Source organism: Nomascus leucogenys, chromosome 5 (assembly GCF_006542625.1).
Source record: "Nomascus leucogenys isolate Asia chromosome 5, Asia_NLE_v1, whole genome shotgun sequence".
Classification (NCBI taxonomy): Eukaryota; Metazoa; Chordata; class Mammalia; order Primates; family Hylobatidae; genus Nomascus; species Nomascus leucogenys.
In genome coordinates, this window is record NC_044385.1 from 17,202,389 (window position 1) to 17,220,692 (window position 18,304).

Here is an 18,304-nt window from a genome sequence, read left to right on the forward strand (position 1 = left end):
TGTACATTGTGGAATGATTAAGTCAAGCTAATCCACACCTTCAAGACTGAAACTCTGTTCCCATTAAAGAACGACTGCCCCCCACTCTCGCTAGCCCACGGCAGCCACCATCTATTTTCTATCTCTGAAATCATTCATTGATTTTTTTTTTACAGTAGACATTTATTGTATACCCCGTTTATGTCAGACATTATGCTGCAGGCCCAGAGTTGAGCATATGCCACTTCTGTGCTCGAACAACAGCTCAGTGAGTGGACAGCTGTGTTTGGTGGCAAATCTCACTTAGCACAAAAGCTATAGCCACCGAGCCACTCCAGTCATTTTCTCCATACGTTTAACCCATATTTGTACACATGTTGGGTAGCTGTAACCTCATGCCCTTCTTCGGCTATTCAGTTCAGTAGACATTTAGTGGATGCCAGCAGAGTGCCCAGCTCTGACTTCTCCATCCCCTGACAAATCTACCTACACAAGGGTAAGCCTGACCCAAGGTCATGGCCATGGGCAGAGTTAAGAATCGCAGGGATTTTTGGTTTCTCGCCTAACTGCTGCACCTCTGCATGGGTTCCTTTCTCTTGGCCAGCTCATGACCATTCTACCTCCACAGAATGAGCTGCGGTTGTGCTTGGGACCTGTGGTCGCTACCCCCATGAAACGCGGCTTTGATCAGGAGAGCTCGCTGCAGCCTCACGGTAGCAGCTGTGCACCCGCCTGGTTTTCCAGCCTGTCCACCCTGCCTCGGTTGCCTCCTCTGAGGCTGATCCTGGCTTTGGTGCCTCTGTTGCCCAGACTTCTTCCATCACAGAAGGGAGGCCTGCTGGTCCCAGAAGGGGTGGGGGTGGTCGTGATTGTCATCTTTTCCACTCATCTATCAGCTTGGCAGGCGTGCCGGGGGAGAGGGGGCCAGTGGGGACCTAATGTTGCATTCCTGTCTCATGCTACTGCTGTTTCGAGAGGAAAAAACTCAGCACTTAGAAGGCTCCAGACGGGAGGAGGCAGGGAGTGGAGAGAGGATTCTTTACATTCCCCAGGCGGTCTGGGCTGGAGAATTCAGAGGAGAAAATGCCTTTGGGGCAGGTCAGACCCTGCTTCAAAGTTGGCTGGGCTCTTGGGACCCCATCCCCAGCCTTGGTTGGCTGGGCTCTTGGTTGGCTGGGTGTTGTGACCCTGTCCCCAGCCTTGCCCCTCCCCCAAGCTGTCTGGCTGCTTCTCCTTTCTGGCTACCCCCTTCCTTCACCTGATGTCCAGCTGCCTATTAGGGCAGTAAGTAGGTTGGGCTGGGGATCGGTTCCTTGATTTCATGGGTATCAAAAGATCTCAGGAGGCTAATATAGATCATTCCCAGAGTAGGGAAGCCTTCCAGACGCCTCCTTGGGAAGACATAAGCATTTATGAGCACGGGCCCTTCCTCCATGCTGTGCCCATGATAGGGATGTGTGTGCACTCTGAATTCTTTCACCCTTGGGAGGCTGGTGTCGCTATCCACGCTGTGGGTCAGGACACCGGGATGCAGGGGGTCAGGTGCCTGGTAGGTCGAGTGGGCGGAGAGCAGTTGGAGCTCAGGTCTATCTGTGGCTTGCGGGGCTTTGCTGCCTATGGCGGGACAGAAGGGCTGTTCCAGCAGGATGTTCCTGGACATAGAGGATTCGTTGGCTCTGCTCAGCAGTTCCTCCTCACTACCAGTCATGGGGCTTCTGAGAGGCAGGACACCATGGGGCTGCATCCACCCCCCAGAGCTTGGTCTCTGCGCTCCTCACTGAGACCCCCATCTCTGCCCAGCAGTCCCCTCCCTCCCTCCTGCCCTTCCTCTGGGCTGTGCCTCACCCCTTCCTGAGGCAACAGCAGACCCCCGTGTGGCCCTGCTCTCGACCTTTCCCTGCTCTCCGTGTGTGGGACGATGCGTCACTCGCTCAGCCCTGCCCTCAGCCCTGCACTGCCATCCCACAGGCTCTGTTCTCACCCACCTCAGGGACCATGTTCTCTTGGACCTCAGTGTTATGCTCCGTCCCCTGACCCCCATCCACCTGAGAAGGCCCCACCTGCCCTTCAGACTCAGCACAAATCCTCTTTTTACAGTTGTCCCAATCAGGAATCTCACCACGTGCCAGGTCTGTGCTGAGCACCCTCCCTCCATTGCAGAGTGTAATCCTCACAGCAACCCACCTTACAGATGAGGAAACCATGGCATAAAGTGAGGATGTGAACCAGGCAGTCCTAAGCCCAGGGCTGGGCTCTTAACCCCTATGCAGCTTCCAGAGTTACCCTCTTCCCTGTTACCGTTAGGAAGCACTGTGATAGAGGAAAAATGGGGATCGTGCTGATGAATTCCTTGTTGGTGCATCTTTGTCCCTGTGAGATGATGAGCCCAGAATGGCAGACACGATTATTTGTCCCTTAACTTTGACAACCCTGGGGCCTGGTGCACCTCTGCACCCATTCCCCGGTGGGCCCCAGCTGAGTTCTCCCTGGCTGGTGTTTTTTGCCTTAGAGGCTGACAGGGTGGGTGTTTGTTTGCTTACGTCCATGGCCCCGTCTCTTTGGGCCCCTGGGTTTGTCCCTGTCAGCTGCCACTTCTACTAAATTTGTGATTCTAAAGGTTTTTAGTGTCCTCCTGCTCATCTTCCTCCTCTTCCCTCTTTGGAGGGGAGGTGGGAAGAATAGCTGTTAAGTGGTTGGTGAATGTATTAGGATTTGCTCCAGTAAATGATGATCTTTTCTGACAAGGCTTCTGTAGCCTTTGTCTCAACAATTTAGATCTGTCCAAGGCTGCCAAGCCAAACAGTTAGTTTTGGCAGCCTGCACTCGTCTTTTACTGAAATATTACACATTCTTCTTCAGTGAGTGGGACGTTAAAAATAGACACTGGGCTCAGTTGTGGTCCTTCTGTTTTTAGAACAGACGTGGCCAACTGAGACCCTGTTCCCCGCATGGGGTGACTGACGCCCAGCCCTGGCCTGGCTGGAGGGAGACCTCCCAGCAGAGCCTCTGTGGGCACTTGGGACATTGAGGCTGGGCTGTCAGAGTTGCCGTCAGGAGGGACGGCTTCCTTGTGGACTCTCCTATCTCCCCTGTCTCAAAGACTGTAGAAGACCACTAAGTTGAATCCCCAAACCCCGGCTTTCTGTCTGTGGCCAGCGCCCATGAGTTGGTGTCCTGTGGCCCATGGGTTCCTCCCCATCATGAGCCTCATCCTCCCGCCAGCCCTGGCTCCCTGTCGCTCAGTGCCGTGGGAGAGGGCTGACATGACCTCCTTTCTCAAGAGCCCAGCTCTTTTTCCACGCCTGTAGAAAATGGACTTTTGTTCTAGGAAAGTCTAGGATGTGCCCTGTGCTGGAAGAGACAGGGAGTGGCCAACGGTGTGGAGTCACCGAAGCAAAAAGCAGTAAAACTTACTTTGAAATGGCAAAAGGGGCTCTGCCTTCTTATGGTCTGCATGTTGGTGTGTCTTTGAAAATGAGCTTGGAGCCACTTTTCGCTCTGTCCTGGTGCTGCGTGCACAGACACCAGTACAGGTCCCCCCTGGGTAGAATGAGGTACCTGGGCGGGATGGGCTGCAGTTCCTGAGAGATGGGCTTGATCTCCCCTGGACCCCCACCTGGCCCTGCTAGGGTCTGGTTTTATTATAGTTCCTGGAGTTTTTAGAGATGAGCAGAGTCAGATCTAGACAGGAAAAAAGATTCTTCCCCTACCCCAAAAGGTTTGTGTTTAGAAATTCTAGATGACAAACCCTTTTCCTTTGGGGAAAGCAGTGGGGAAGAGGTCTAGCACCCAGTAGGGTGATGGACAAGGGCAGGTTTTTAGGATATACAATATTTTGAAATATTGATGGGGTACATGTGATATTTTGTGAAATCATAGACCATATGTTTGAGTTAGGGTATTTGGGGTGTCCATCACTTCGAGTATTTATCATTTCTGTGTGTTGGGAACATTTTACATCCTCTCTTATAGCTATTTCAAGACACACAACACACTTAACTATAGTCACCCCGCTCTGCTGTTGAACACTAGAGCAACACTTACTCCTTCTATCTCATTAACCAACCTCTCTTCATCCCCTTCCTACCCACACACCCTTCCCAGCCTACATTATCTATTTCTTCTACTCCCTGCCTTCATGAGATCATCAGGGCTGTTTTGTTAAAGGAGACTGTAGTTATACGTTATTTGCAAAATTATGAACAGCATACACATACATAGGGAAAAACACTTAGAAGCAAATTCATTGGAACTTTTTTCTTCGTTAAGTTCTTGTCTTCCCCATAGTCACCTCCAGACCCCCTAAGCTAGGTAGCTGCTTCTGCCAGCAAAGCCCTCTCCTCTAGCCAGGTGACACCCTCCTCTGAAGAGCTGTTGCCAGGTCTCCAGGTCTCCTGTTACCCAAGCAGGGCTGGGAGCGACCTCTGTCATTCTGTTTCAGGAGGTCACACCCAGCTAAGTGCTGCCGGGTTCTCTTCCCACAGCACCCCTGAAGCAGCCCGGGAACCACTGTGACGGGCGTCTCCCCCCAGCATCCCTGGCTCTGCCCACTGCTGCCCTCCACGTACACAGGAAGTTCTGTCTCACCTTCTAGAGGCTTCTTAGCAAAGATGCCCATGAGAGAAATTGCTGATCCTGAAAAAGCCTGGGGTTTGACGAAGTGCTCAGTTTTAAGTGCCTTCCTTACACTACAATTTCCAGATCAAAGTCAACTGTGTCCCCTGAGTTGGGCCCCACTTCTGAGCCATTTTTAGTGATTTGCCTATTTCAAGAAACTATCATCTCTATCCCACAGTCTTTGTGTATTCTGTTGTGGAATTTGGAAATATGCAGAGTATTCAGAATGCATCACTGAGAAACAGTCATTTAAAATCAAATTAGATCACACACATACATAAAGAAATCCCACTGTGTCCACTGCTCCCGGCGGCTTCCATGGATGTCATACCTGGTGGCCACCTGTTGTTTTGCAATGCAGGGATGCTCAGCCATGGATTCAGGCTTAGAATCTCTCGATCCAGGTTGAAATCCCAGCTGCACAATCTCCTAATGGGCTGGTGACCTAGGACAATTTAATTCATCACTCCGATTCTCCATTTTCTCATTTGTAGAATGAAAATAATAATAATTTAGAAACAACAGTCCTGATACATCAGGCACACTGAGTAATCTACATTGTCTTTAACCAGACAACCAATGCTTTGATGGCTGTTTCTTGTTTTTTTCTTTTTGAGACAGAGTCTCATTCTGTTGCCCAGGCTGGAGTGCAGTGGCACGATCTCGGCTCACTGCAACCTCTGCCTCCTGAGTTCAAGCGATTCTCCTGCCTCAGCCTCCTGAGTGACTGGGAATACAGGCGTGTGTCACCATACCTGGCTGAGTTTTATATTTTTAGTAGAGATGGGGTTTCACCACGTTGGTCAGACTGGTCTCAAACTTCTGACCTCGTGATCTGCCTGCCTCGGCCTCCCAAAGTGCTGGGATTACAGGCATGAGCCACCGCGCCCAGCCTATGGGTTTTATTTCCTGTAACACTGAGCTTCAGGGCAGCCTAGGCTTGCGTTTTAAACTTGAATTCTTCATGGCCTCGTGATCTCATCTCCCAAGCCTGGAGGGAAGACATCTGGCCGTTAGAAGCTGGACTTTTAGAAATCTCAGACTCAGCGTGTGCCGCTCTCTATGTACAGGACCTGCAGTTCACACCGGAAAAGCAGTATTTCCATCCTTGCCCTGACAAATATGTGCCTGCCCATTGGCAAGAATCCTGGGAGAGTGCTGCTGCCTGCAGAAACTTAAAGAACTGAACAGATCATTGATTATGTGAAAGACTGTGCAGGAAAGGCATGAAGAACCATGTTTAGTATCTTAAGTTAGCACAGGCAGTTTTAAATTATTATACTCAGTGACTAAAAATGCTACTCTGATGTACATCTGGTGGCATTAGAAATTGGGGCAGCCGCTAGAAAGCAGATTTGATAATATGCATCCAAAACCATAAAAAGGAAAGGTTTAAATTGTTTGTATTTTGATATTTCACTTCTAGAAATCTGTCTAAAGAAATTAACCCAAAATGGGGAAGAGATTGTATGCATGAAGATGTTTATGGCAACCTTAATTATAACAACAAGGCTTAGAAATAGCAAATTGATAATAAGAAAATGGTTAAGTAGGTGGTGTGACAGCTACTGAAATATTTTTACAACCATTAAAAATAATGGTTATAATGACCATACAACAACATGGATGATGCTTATGATTAAGTGAAAAAGCAGTACCCCAAATCACGTGCCCAGCAGAACTACAGCCTCATAAAACACATATATGAAAATGGTTACATAGAAATAACAAAAAGCAGAGTGATTATGGGAGGAGGGAAGGGTTGTGACTGATTCTTTTTCTTTTTTCTATTTCCCAAACTTTTTGTCATGTAGTTTTATTACCTTTATTTATTTATTTATTTTTAATGTATATTTTCTTTTTTCTTTTCTTTTTTTTTTTTTTGAGATGGAGTTTCATTCTTGTTGCCCAAGCTGGAGTGCAATGATGTGATCTTGGCTCACCGCAACCTCTGCATCCCGGGTTCAAGCGATTCTCCTGCCTCAGCCTTCCTGAGTAGATGGGATTACAGGCTCCTGCCACCACGCCTGGCTAATTTTGTATTTTTATTAGAGAGGGGGTTTCTCCATGTTGGTCAGGTTGGTCTGAAACTCCTGACCTTGGATGATCCGCCTGCCTCAGCCTCCCAAAGTGCTGGGATTACAGGCGTGAGCCACTGTGCCTGGCCTATTTTTGGTATATTTTTTGAGACAGGGTCTTGCTCTGTTGCCCAGGCTGGAATGCAGTGATGCAATCGTGGCTCACTGCAGCCTTGACCTCCCAGGCTCAAGCAGTCCTCCCACCTCAGCATATTGAGTAGCTGGGGACCACAGGTGCCTGGCCATTTTTTTTTTAAATTTTTAGTAGAGAAGGGGTCTTACTTGTTGCCCAGGCTGGTCTCAAACTGGGCTCAAGTGATTTTCTATCCTTAGCCTCCCAAAGAGCTAGGATTATAGATGTGAGCCACCACATCTGGCATATTAATTTATTTTAGAAAGAGGCAGGGAAGTATGAGGGAGTAGAAATGGTGAGGGAAGAGAGAAGTCTTCAGAATTGATTTTAGAAATGATTGAGATTACAAATTGCTTGTTCTGCAGAGCTTGGAAGACAACATTCTACTCCAAAGAGGAGGTTTAGGTTGCCATGGAATGATTTTCTTGGTCAAAACAGCTGAGCAGTGTCATTTTTAGAGATCGCTGTGGTTAGCAGCATCCAGATCAAGGAAAGCATTTTGTGGGTGCTCAGATGTGGGGCATAGGCTGTGATGGGTGCCAGGCCCTGCCCTGCCCTCTGGGTGTTTGTGATCTGAGGCTGGGTTCTGACCCTGGCTGCGGAGTGGCCTTTTGTTGCAGTGTGCACCTTTCCTCATTATCCTCCCAGTGAGGGTCGTCACCTGCCAGGAAGGTGCTAGAACCACACTGGAGGAGACAGGAGGGTGTCCTGTTTACCAAGCAGAGAGCCATTACTCATCGGTAATACGCAGATATCTTGAGCTGCATGTAGCATTGTGCATGAGGGAGTGTATTAGTGTGTTCTTGTGTTGCTTTAAAGAAATACCTGAGACTGGGTAATTTATAAAGAGAGGAGGTTTAATTGGCTTATGGTTCTTCGGGCTGCACAGGAAACATGGCATTGGCATCTGCTTGGCTTCTGGGGAGGCCTCAGGGGGCTGTGGCTCATGGTGGAAGGCGGATGAGAGCAGGTATCTCACATGGCAGAGCAGGAGCAAGAGGGAGAGAGTCAGGGGGAGGTGCCACACCCTTTTAAATGACCAGATCTCATGGGAACTCACTATCATGAAGACAGCACCAAGCAATGAAGTCACTATCATGAAGACAACATCTGCCCCCATGATCCAGATACCTCCCACCAGGCCCCACTTCTAGCACTGGGGATTACAGTTCAACATGAGATTTGGGAGGGGACAACCACCCACACTCTCTCACCCGGCCTTGGCGTTTAAGCTTCTGATGCATTTCAGGTGTGCAGTGGGAGTCTTGACCATACCCACCACTCAGGACAGGCAGTTCCAGCACATGGGCAACAACTCGTGTGTGGCTGGTGTGCGTCCTTATGCTGAGGAGGGGTGCGTGAGCTGGCACACCTGTGACGGTCGATTCTCAGGTTCACTTTCTTTTTTCTGTCCTTTCTCACGTCCCACCCTAGAGTCAGATGGAGTTCAGTATCTCCGCCCTATCCATCCAGGAGCCGAGCAACGGCACTGCTGCCAGCGAGCCCAGACCACTGTCCAAAGCTTCCCAGGGCTCCCAGGCCCTCAAGTCCTCTCAAGGCAGCAGGTCCTCCAGCCTGGACGCCCTGGGCCCCACCAGGAAGGAGGAAGAAGCATCATTCTGGAAGATCAATGCCGAGCGGTCCCGAGGGGAGGGGCCTGAGGCCGAGTTCCAGTCGCTGACCCCTAGCCAGATCAAGTCCATGGAGAAGGGGGAAAAGGTCTTGCCTCCCTGCTACCGGCAGGAACCTGCCCCGAAGGACAGGGAGGCCAAGGTGGAAAGGCCCAGCACCCTGCGTCAGGAGCAGCGTCCTCTTCCCAACGTGAGCCCCGAACGTGAGCGACCCCAGCCTGTCCAGGCCTTCAGCAGCGCGCTGCACGAGACCGCCCCCTCCCAGCTCGAGGAGAAGCTGCCATCTCCTGACATCAGGCAGGACGACGGGGAAGACACCCTGTTCTTGGAACCCAAGTTTGCACAGGTGAGTGGCCTGCACCAGTGCGTCTTCAGGTGGGGTGGCGCCTTCTTCCACGGGGACTGAGAGGATCCCCCGCAAAGCAGGCAGGCCACAGGTGCCCATGCTCTTTTTCCTCTCCCCCCTCCTTCCTCCTTCCCCTGCCTCTTCCTCAGAGGATGCCTAGGCTCAGGGTGCTGAGCCACCAACAAATATGCAACAAGACAAGTTTTGCGAGTCCATCTGGGTGCCCTAATTTGTTTACCAGTCAGGGTTCTGTGGCCCACTGCGCTTTCCCCGGTGTGGGGGCTGCTATCAGAAGAGGCCCCTGGAAGGCGCTGCGCCCAGGGCTGTCACAGCTCAAGGCTGTGTTGGGCCTTCTTTTTGGGAGCTATCCATAGAGGCGATGGTCTGTTCTTTAGGATTGGTCTGGATTTGGGCCAAGGGAGCTGCCTGTTGGCAAGGCGGGCAGGCACACTTGAGAGGCCACACTGGGTCTTGCCCCTCTGTGGGCCTCGCTGGGCTCCTGGCTGCCTTGCTGAGGAGTGAGCCCAGGATGCAGTTTCCTCCATGTTAGCCTCACCTGGCCTCCCCTGGCCCTTGTGACTCTTTGATTCTTGTGGGTCACTCTTTTTTTTTTTTTAATTTTTATTTTTTAAATTTTTTATTTCCATAGGTTTTGGGGAACAAGTGGTATTTGGTGACATAAATTCTTTAGTGGTGATTTGTGAGATTTTGGTGCACCCATCACCGGAGCAGTGGACACTGAACCCAATTTGTAGTCTTTTATCCCTCACCCACCTCCCACTCTTTCCCCCTGAGTCCCCAAAGTCCATTGTGTCATTCTTATGCCTTTGCATCCTCATAGCTTAGCTCCCACTTATGAGTGAGAACATATGATGTTTGATTTTCCATTCCTGAGTTACTTCACTTAGAATAATAGCCTCCAATCCCATCCAGGTCGCTGCAAATGCCATTAATTCATTCCTTTTTATGGCTGAGTAGTATTCCATCGTATATATATATACCACAGTTTCATTATCCACTCATTGATTGGTGGGCATTTGGGCTGGTTCCGTATACTGAATTTTAAAAGTTTTTTATTATGGTAAAATATACAAACATTTACCATTTTAACCATTTTACAGTATAAATTTGGTGGCATTTGAGTACATTCTCAATGCTGTGTAACCATCACTACCATCCATCTCCAGAACTCCTTCCGTCCTGCAGAACTAAAGCTCTGGACCCGTTCAACACTAACTTCCCATTCATCCCTCCCCTCAAGCTCCTGGCAACCACCATTCCACTTTGTGTCTGAATTTGACTCCTCTAGGTACCTCATATAAGTAGCACCATATATTATTTACCCTTTTGTGACTGACTTATTTTACTTAGTGTGATGTCTTCAAGGTTCATTCATGTCGTAGCAAGTGTAGAATTGCCTTCTAAGGCTAATATTCCATCGTGTGGTTAGACCACATTTTGTGTATCCACTCATCCATCGACAGACACTTGGGTTGCTTCCACCTTTTGGCTATTGTGGTCTGTTAGGAATAGTGCTGCTGTGAACGTGTATGTACAAATACATCTTCCAGCCCCTGCTTTCCGTTCTCCTGGGTGCATACCCAGATGTGGAATTGCTGGATCACATGGTGGTTCTATTTCTACTTTTTTGAAGAACCTGCATACTGTTCGCCACAGCAGCTGCGTCATTTTACATCCCCATCAACGTGGGTTCGCGTTTCTCCACTCCCTTGCAACACTTGTTATTTTCTGTGTCTTTGCTAGTGCCACGCGAAGGGGTATGAGGTGATGTCTCACTGTGGTTTAGACTTGCCTGTCCATGATCGTGAATGATGTTGAGCCTCATTTCATGTGCTTATTGGCCATCTGTGTATCTTCTTTGGAGAAATGTCCAATGGTCCCTTGCCCATTTTTAAATTTTTGGTTATTTTGTTGTTGAGTTGAGATCATCACTGATAATGTTGAATGTCCCCCAGAGCTGGTTTCCAGTGCCTCCGTACCTCCCTCGGCAGATGGCTGCGTGTGCTGTCCTCCCGAGGAGGGAGGATCCCGCGGTGCCAGTACTTTCTCCCCACCTCGGCTCCACATCAGCTCTCCAGCCTGTCCTCGTCTTCGTGTTTCTGCACCTTCTTAAGCTAGTGCTTTCAGCCCTCTTGTTTCCTGCCTCCTCCTGTACCTGCCCATCTCTCCATTCTGTTTTCTGTCTCACATCCTCTTGCCCATCAGCTCCTCCTTACAGACAGGCTCAGTTCCCTGCCTCCCTAACCAGCACTCTTTCTCTGAGACTCTGCACTGGGGGCTTCCTCTGAAGGAAGTATTTCCATAAAATAGGTGATAGTCCCCACTCTAAAGAGAAGCAGGAACGTGTTTCTGTGTGGGCAGTGGAGAGTAGGAGACAGCACATGAAATTCCTTTGACAGAACAGATTTCTGAGTAAAGCACAGTGAAATGCCACTACATTTAAGAAACTGGAAGGAAACCAGAACAAGGAAAACTGGATTGCACCCCTTCCATTCTGCATGTTTTGCCTCACTCTGCACCAGTCTCACATGCAGACTCACTCAGTCTCACATGCAGCCAAACCGGGCCTGAGACAGGTGTCAAGGGCGAGTCCCTTAGCCCATTGCCTGCTCTTGCCATCGTGTATGCATTTTCTGCTTGCCAGCTGCTTGGAGGGTGGAGAGTCAAGGTTTCTTTGCTCAAGAAGACCTTGGTGCACCAGGTAAATGGCTGCTGGTGTTAGGCTGGAGGAAAGGGACATTGAAAACAGGCTGCTGAGTGGAAGCCAGTCAGAAGTTTTATGAAAACAGCAGCAGCCTGAGACAGCCCGTGCTCACAAGAGGGGACCTGTCAGTCAAGCCCTTTCCCCTGAAAGAAGAATGAAATGAAACCAGGCCTTGTGGTGCATGCCTGGTGCATGCCTATAGTCCCAGCTACGTGGGAGGCCAAGGCAAGAGGATCGCTTGAGGCCCGGAGGCTGAGCTTGGAGTTTGGGAAAATCACTTCATAACCTTTCACAAGATCTGAAAGAAATAAGCTTCACATTCTTTCCACACTATGTTTACTTTCTCAAATTTGCAAGTTCTTTTTTGTTGTGTGTGCGTGTGATGTTTGTTTTATATTTGAAGGAATATCTTTATCATTTCTTCTCTTATTTAGGATGAATAAATTTAAACATGGCTGTCATTCAGAAACAGAAAAGATTTATAGAAAAATACAGAGACATTGTTCTTTTCTCTGTAAGGTCTCAGGGGTTAGTGTTGGATGCTGGCAGAGTATAGATTGCATTGAACTTTATTTAATCTTCTGATTTCAAGCACTGAGATAAATTGAGGTCAGGGAACCTCTGAGACAGAAGTAGGCTCTTTTATCTGGGTCGTTTTAAATGAGATGCTGTTTTTAGATTATGCATAACTGAAAAAAAAAGACTCGTCTTACTTCCATGTTTTTGTCCCTTCTACAGGTCAGCTCAAGTAATGTCGTCTTGAAGACGGGATTTGATTTTCTGGACAATTGGTAAAATGTATCAGAAAAATACAATGAAGAACCCTAAAATGTTTTCCAAAGTGGTGTGGTGGAGGAGGATAAAAAGGGCCACCTTTTCCTATGTATTTTCCTGGTTTCTTGACACTCTTTTCTTAATCATTTGGAAACTGGTCAATATTGCCAGATTTTTTTCTTTTTTGGTAGAACCAGATATATATGCTATTTTCTGTGATTTGATAACAGAAGTTTTACATTTGGAATTTTTAAGGTCTGTTAATAATTCAGGAGATCTTGTAAATAAAACTTCTGTTCCCAGCTCCACCCAATTTTCCCCCTCCTCAAAGGATGTGTTTCAGCCATGTCACAAAAATCATATAAGTGATTTCCATGTCCTTCTCCATTATTCCCCCTCCCCCCTCCGCTTTTTACCATACGGGTTCCTTTTCGTGGGTGATTGACGGTGCTGTTATCAGCCATGACATCAGCATGCTGGCCATGACCCTGGAAAGACTGGCCCCCAGCAACGTTCTCAGCCAGTGCTCGCAGCTGTCCGGGGCTTCTCTGGCGGAAGCCACGTCTCTCACATCATGTGCCAGCCTCCACCCTCACGCCATTTCCAGGGAACAGACTGCGGGTATGTGGCAGTGTAGTCTTTAAGCTGCCCTGATACATATTCAGAGTACGGATTGTTGTTTAAAAAGAGTTGCATGTTTAAAGAGTTTTGTATTAACTTTTCATTATTTTGTATCTAGATTATCAACAATGGGGCTACCACTTTCCTTGGTTTTGTATCCATTTCCTCTTGGAAGTTCTTGTTGCTTATGTGACCTGTCGGTTGTTCCCCGGAATGGGCACCTGCAGGAGTCAGGGCAGACGGCAGGCGTGGCTGGAGGACAGGGCTCTTCTGCTTAGTTGTGTTAGAGTCTTCCAGCATGGGACTGGTGGGAGCAGTGGGTATTCTTTATCCCAAGGGCTAGCCAGGCTGCATCATGACGGGCCTTCCCCAGCCCTGACCACCACCAGAAGCGGAAGAGTGGAGTTTGCGATCAACTCAGCAGTGCCCGTGGAGACCTGCGTAGTGTCAGAGCAGCAGTGTCTCTTGGAGCTGGTGCAGACACCAAGGCCGCCCAGTGGTACAAGGTGGCCCACCTCCCCTAGAGAAGCTGCTGCACTCAGAGGCTGCCCTGCCCAGTGGCCCCTGAGCTGCGTGAGCCTGCAGGAGGCATCCGAGCAGAGCCTCAAGCCCGGTATGGCGCCATCTCCACGTTGCCATCACTGCGTTCTCACCTGAAGCCTTAATCTCTGCGACCCCTGCCAGTGAGCGCTTGGTTTCAATACCAAAGTGTGTCTTCTTTTTTTTTTTTTTTTAAAAATGCCTGTTTCATAGGACCTTCTGAAATGATTTCCAGAATATTTTATCTGGCTCCAAAATAAAGCACATAGCAAATCACCTCAACCCCTCATCACCTCCAGGAAAGTTTCTGCCAAAGCTGTGGCATAGCCAACTTTTGGTTTGGTTCTTGCCAATTGCTTTATGTCCCTAAACCTCATGTAGATCCTTGGGGTGTAGTTTATCTTTCTCCTTCAGTGATTTACTGTAACTTTTCAAATATTGGTTCTTTCTGTACCATTTAAGTATAGTTGATATATGCGAGGCAGAAAAGGTTTCAGCATGGTGGTGAGGGAAAAAGGAGCTTAGAAATCCCAGTTGGCACGGTCTGAGCAAGTGCCAGCTTCCCCCAGGGCTAACGGCACTGTTCACACAGGGATCCTCAGAATCAGCGGCCACCTGCCTCCACCTTCTGCCTGGAGGGCACGGGGCTGTTGTAGAACCTGTGGTAGCAAATGTATATGTATGAGTTTGTATTCTGTAGTGTTTGTGTAGCACAGAAGAAAGACTTGTGTCCTAGACAGTAGGCCAAGGTTATCTGCCTCTTGGGAGAAATTCTAATTTCTTTCCCACTTTCTCATAAAGCCCAATATTCCCTCCAAGTTCTTCTTGGTGCTGAGGGCTATAGGAATTATTGAAAGCTTCTGCCTCACTTAGTACCGTCTGGGGCCCAGCACCTAGCAATGCTAACTCTATTAACAATGTTTCTTAATGGTATAGCCTCCTGAGATTAAATGTAAAATCCAAAATTAGGAAATCTTGGAGGGAGTCCTCAAGTTGTATTGCTTTGCTGTACTTGTGGAAGAAGGGACGACCTGGAGGACACGGGCTCGTGTGTGGGTCTTCATCCTGCCTGACCGGCAGATCTTCCTCTACACCTTGGGCAAAGTCTATGCAAAGATGGTTTCTTAGCTCTCCATTTGCCGTATTTTTCCTCCCATGCATCAGGAGGGAGTTTCTCAAACCAGGAGTTTATATTTATTTTTTAGGAAATACACACTTTTCAGGAGAAACCTGAGCATGATTTTGGATCCTCCACCTCCCCCCAGTCTCTGCACCTGGGATTCAGCTCAAGGATTCAGTGTCTTCATTTTTACACAAGTTCCCCCAAGAAATCAGCAACCAGCCTCTGTTTCATCTGGGGGCCCCTCCCTTTGCCCCCTGGGTTTGGGGGTGCTGCCCCACTGGGAACAGCGGGGGTCTGTCACCCGTCTGAGCTGCACCACCCTGTGTGGATTTCAGGAACAGCCTCCTTTTCTTTGCGTCTCCCTTTCTTTAATTAACGTTTTCAAAAATAATAAATTCTTACTGACGACTTGTAACTTAGTCATATTTTATACTCGTAGCCTTTAATAAAACCATTTAAAAAATGCTATTTGTGTCTGTGATGGGCCTCTGCTGGTGTCAGGAAGCCTGTGGAGATGATTGCAGTTGAACACAGAAGAGAAAAAGGGGATCGTGCTAGTGAAAGCTAGCTTAAGCCACTTCCGGAAGCCTGCTTTGCAGTCTTGGCAAGGTCCTCTCTGCAGGTTTGTGGGAGGTGTTGGCTGCTAGCAGGAGGGGTGGGCTCTGTCCTGGGGGGGCTCTTGCACAGCCCTCGGGCGAAATGGAAGCATCGGCAAGGCTTTCCAGACAAGCTTATTGTACTGGGTGACTGGCTCCGAAAAGCTGCCTCCCTGAAAGCTTTCGTGTTGCATCTAGTTAAAGCAGATTTTTGGTGGGAGGATGGGGAATAGAAATGCAAAATAAAACATGGCCAGTCAGTCCTATTCCATTCATTAAAGTGTAGGTGGTAAATTACCAACTATAGATTAAGGAGACGTCAATTTTCCATATCAAATAAGCTTTTAAGACTAAAAATGGCGAAAAATGCTGACTTAGGCTGGCAGACTTCTCCCAACTTACGCACAGTGGGACCTTGCCACTTTCGGGACTGGAGATTTCTGGGAGAGTGAGTAACTGCGACTGCCGACTTAGTGGCATATAGTATTTGTGATGAAGTTTGTGGGTCATCAGTGTTGGATGATTCTATCTACACATTATGAGAGGAAACAAAATAGCTCCCAAGCTTCTAGGTTTGGCAGTAACTCAGTATGTTATTAACACATCTTTTAAAAAGGGGGAGGAGCCACCAGGCAAAACCCAGGTGTATTCAGCACTTTGTAGCCAGGGAGGGAAAATGCTGAATCTGGGGGAACAAGAATGCTAGCTGTTGGGAGTGGGACCGTTCATGGCCTTTTCTGGGAGTTTTTTGTTTTTTTTTTTGTTTTTTTTTGCTCCGAGGCAGTCTTCTGATGAACTTACCAGCTTTCCGGGAACGTGGGTACCAAGAGGGAGCTCCCTAGAAGGAAATCAGTGATTCCGAATCACACCTAAACTGGGGTAGAAAACAAGTGGGCAACCCAGGGTATAAGATAAACTTTAAAAATTAAGAGCAGGGCATTGGTTTGCTAGGGAGGAATAAAAAAATGTCACAGGCTGGGTGGCTTCAACAGAAGCTTATTTTCTCACAGTTCTGGAGGCTGGAAGTTCGAGATCAGAATGTCAGCAGGGTTGGTTTCTAAGGCCCCTCTTCCTGCTGTGTCCTCACCAAGGTCATTCCTCAGTCTGTGCTGTCTGTGTCCAAAATCTCTTCTTATCAGGACATCAGTCATATTGGGTTAGGACCCACCCTAGCCACCCCATGGTAACTTAATTACCTTTGTAACGGCCCAGCCTCCAAATAGTCACAGTCTGAGATATTGGGGGTGAGGACTTCAACATAAAGGAATTTGGGGTGGAGGTGGGACAATTCAGCTCCTAACAAGCAGTAATTTGAACTAGAAACAAAAAAAAATACCCCTCATAATGGCAGGCACAAATACAGTGTCCAGGAGTCAACGTAAATGCATAGACTTCTTTAAGGAAAACCCTAAAAGTTAAATAGAAAAATGAGAAGAAGATCTGAATAATCCTGGATGGGATAACAATATAAAAAAGTTACTTCTTCCCAAATAATTTCATAAAGTTAGTGCAACTTTTTTTTTTTTTTTTTTTTCCAGAGGCGGAGTCTCGCTCTGTTGCCCAGGCTGGAGTGCAGTGGCCCGATCTCGGCTCACTGCAAGCTGTGCCTCCCTGGTTCATGCCATTCTCCTTCCTCAGCTTCCCGAGAGTGCAACTTTAATAAAAGTTCCTGTTGAATAGTTTGAGAAATCTGATAAGTTATAAACAGAGAAATAGTTCACTAAAGAAGTGAGGTAGGGATGGCTTGCTGTGTTATGAAAACATGTTTACAGTTTCTGGGTATTTGTACAAGGACAGACAACTAGAGGAATGAAACAGGACGGAGATCTCAGGGACAAAGCCATGTGTCTTTGGGAACCTAATTTACATCCAAATGGCACCACAAACTGGCAGGGAAAAGGAAGGATTCTCGCTATACTATACGTGTGGATGAATTTGCACAGAGAAATGTAACGTGGGTTCCTACCCAACACTATGCAGAAGGTAAGTTCTATGGATTAAAGACCAGATTGTAATAGGTAAAAGTGTAAAGCTAATAGAGGAAAATAGCTTGTGACTTAGGGCAAGAAAGGTCCTTAATAAAACTTCAAAAGCACAAACCATAAAGCAAAATAACCTGATTACATAAAAGTTTAGATTTCTGTCAGATGGATAGAGTTAATTAGCGGAGAGAATGGAGAAGATGTTTGCTATGTCAATTCCGATAAAGCACAAGCATCAAGAATATAGAGGGCACTCCGGTAAATTAACAAAAGGAGGTCAGTGATCTCAATAGAAAATTAACAGAGAAAATCCTAAAAACCGTCCGTCTATGAAAAGGTGCTAAAAATAACTGGTAGAGAAAAAACAGTAGAGATCTGGATCATGCCAAGTGTTGGCAAAAATGGGATAAATCAGTGGTTCTCAGCTGCAGAGACTCCCCCCACCCCAGGGGATATTTGGCAGTGTCAGGGGACGTTTTTTATTGTTACAACTGGAGAGGGAGGTTCTACTGGCATTCGGCGGATAGAGGCCAGGGATGCTGCTAAACGTCCTACAGTGCACAGGGTACTTCCCCACAACCAAGAATTATCCAGCTCCAAAGGGTAATAGGGTCAAGGCTGAGAAATCCTGAGGTGAAGAAACTGTGCAGCCAGCGTGTCAAGAGTAATCTGGTACCATTTTACCAAATTATTTATACGTATATCCTGTGACCCCATCATTTCCCTCCAGCATATATATATCCCTTAGAAGTTCTCACACAGCTACTTAAGGGACCTGTTCATTGTACAGAGCTGTTCACTGCAGTGCTGTTTGTTTGTGGGAGTTGGAAGCAAGCTGGATGTCTATCATTGGAAGGAGGACTAGGTGCAGCCACACCATGGAGTATTATGTAGCAATTAACAGCAATGAATTAGATGTATACATAGAAATATGGGTGGATCTGAACAAGCATATTATTGGAAAAAGGAAAACACAAAATGGAATATTGTCTTAGTCCCTTTTCTGTTGTTTATAGCAGAAGAGCTGAAATGGGGTAATTTATAAAAGGTATTTATTTCATACAGATGTGGAGGATGAGAGGTACAAGGTTGAGGGGCTGCATCTGGTGAGGGCCTTCTTGCTGGTGGGGACTCTCTCAGAGTCTCAAGGTGGTGCAGG

General features: G+C 47.7%; 1 protein-coding gene across 3 annotated transcripts in view; it reads left to right on the forward strand.

The window, feature by feature from the left end:
- C5H1orf198 (chromosome 5 C1orf198 homolog) overlaps positions 1-15,035 on the forward strand; it is a 31,410-nt gene extending 16,375 nt beyond the window's left edge. For all 3 annotated transcript variants that reach the window (XM_030812706.1, XM_003267250.4, XM_030812707.1), the window contains exons 3-4: positions 8,242-8,784; positions 12,248-15,035. In XM_030812706.1, the coding sequence (XP_030668566.1) occupies positions 8,248-8,784; positions 12,248-12,304 (594 nt within the window). In that variant the 5' untranslated portion in view covers positions 8,242-8,247 and the 3' untranslated portion in view covers positions 12,305-15,035. The remainder of the gene's footprint in view (positions 1-8,241; positions 8,785-12,247) is intronic.
- The last annotated feature ends 3,269 nt before the right edge of the window (positions 15,036-18,304 follow it).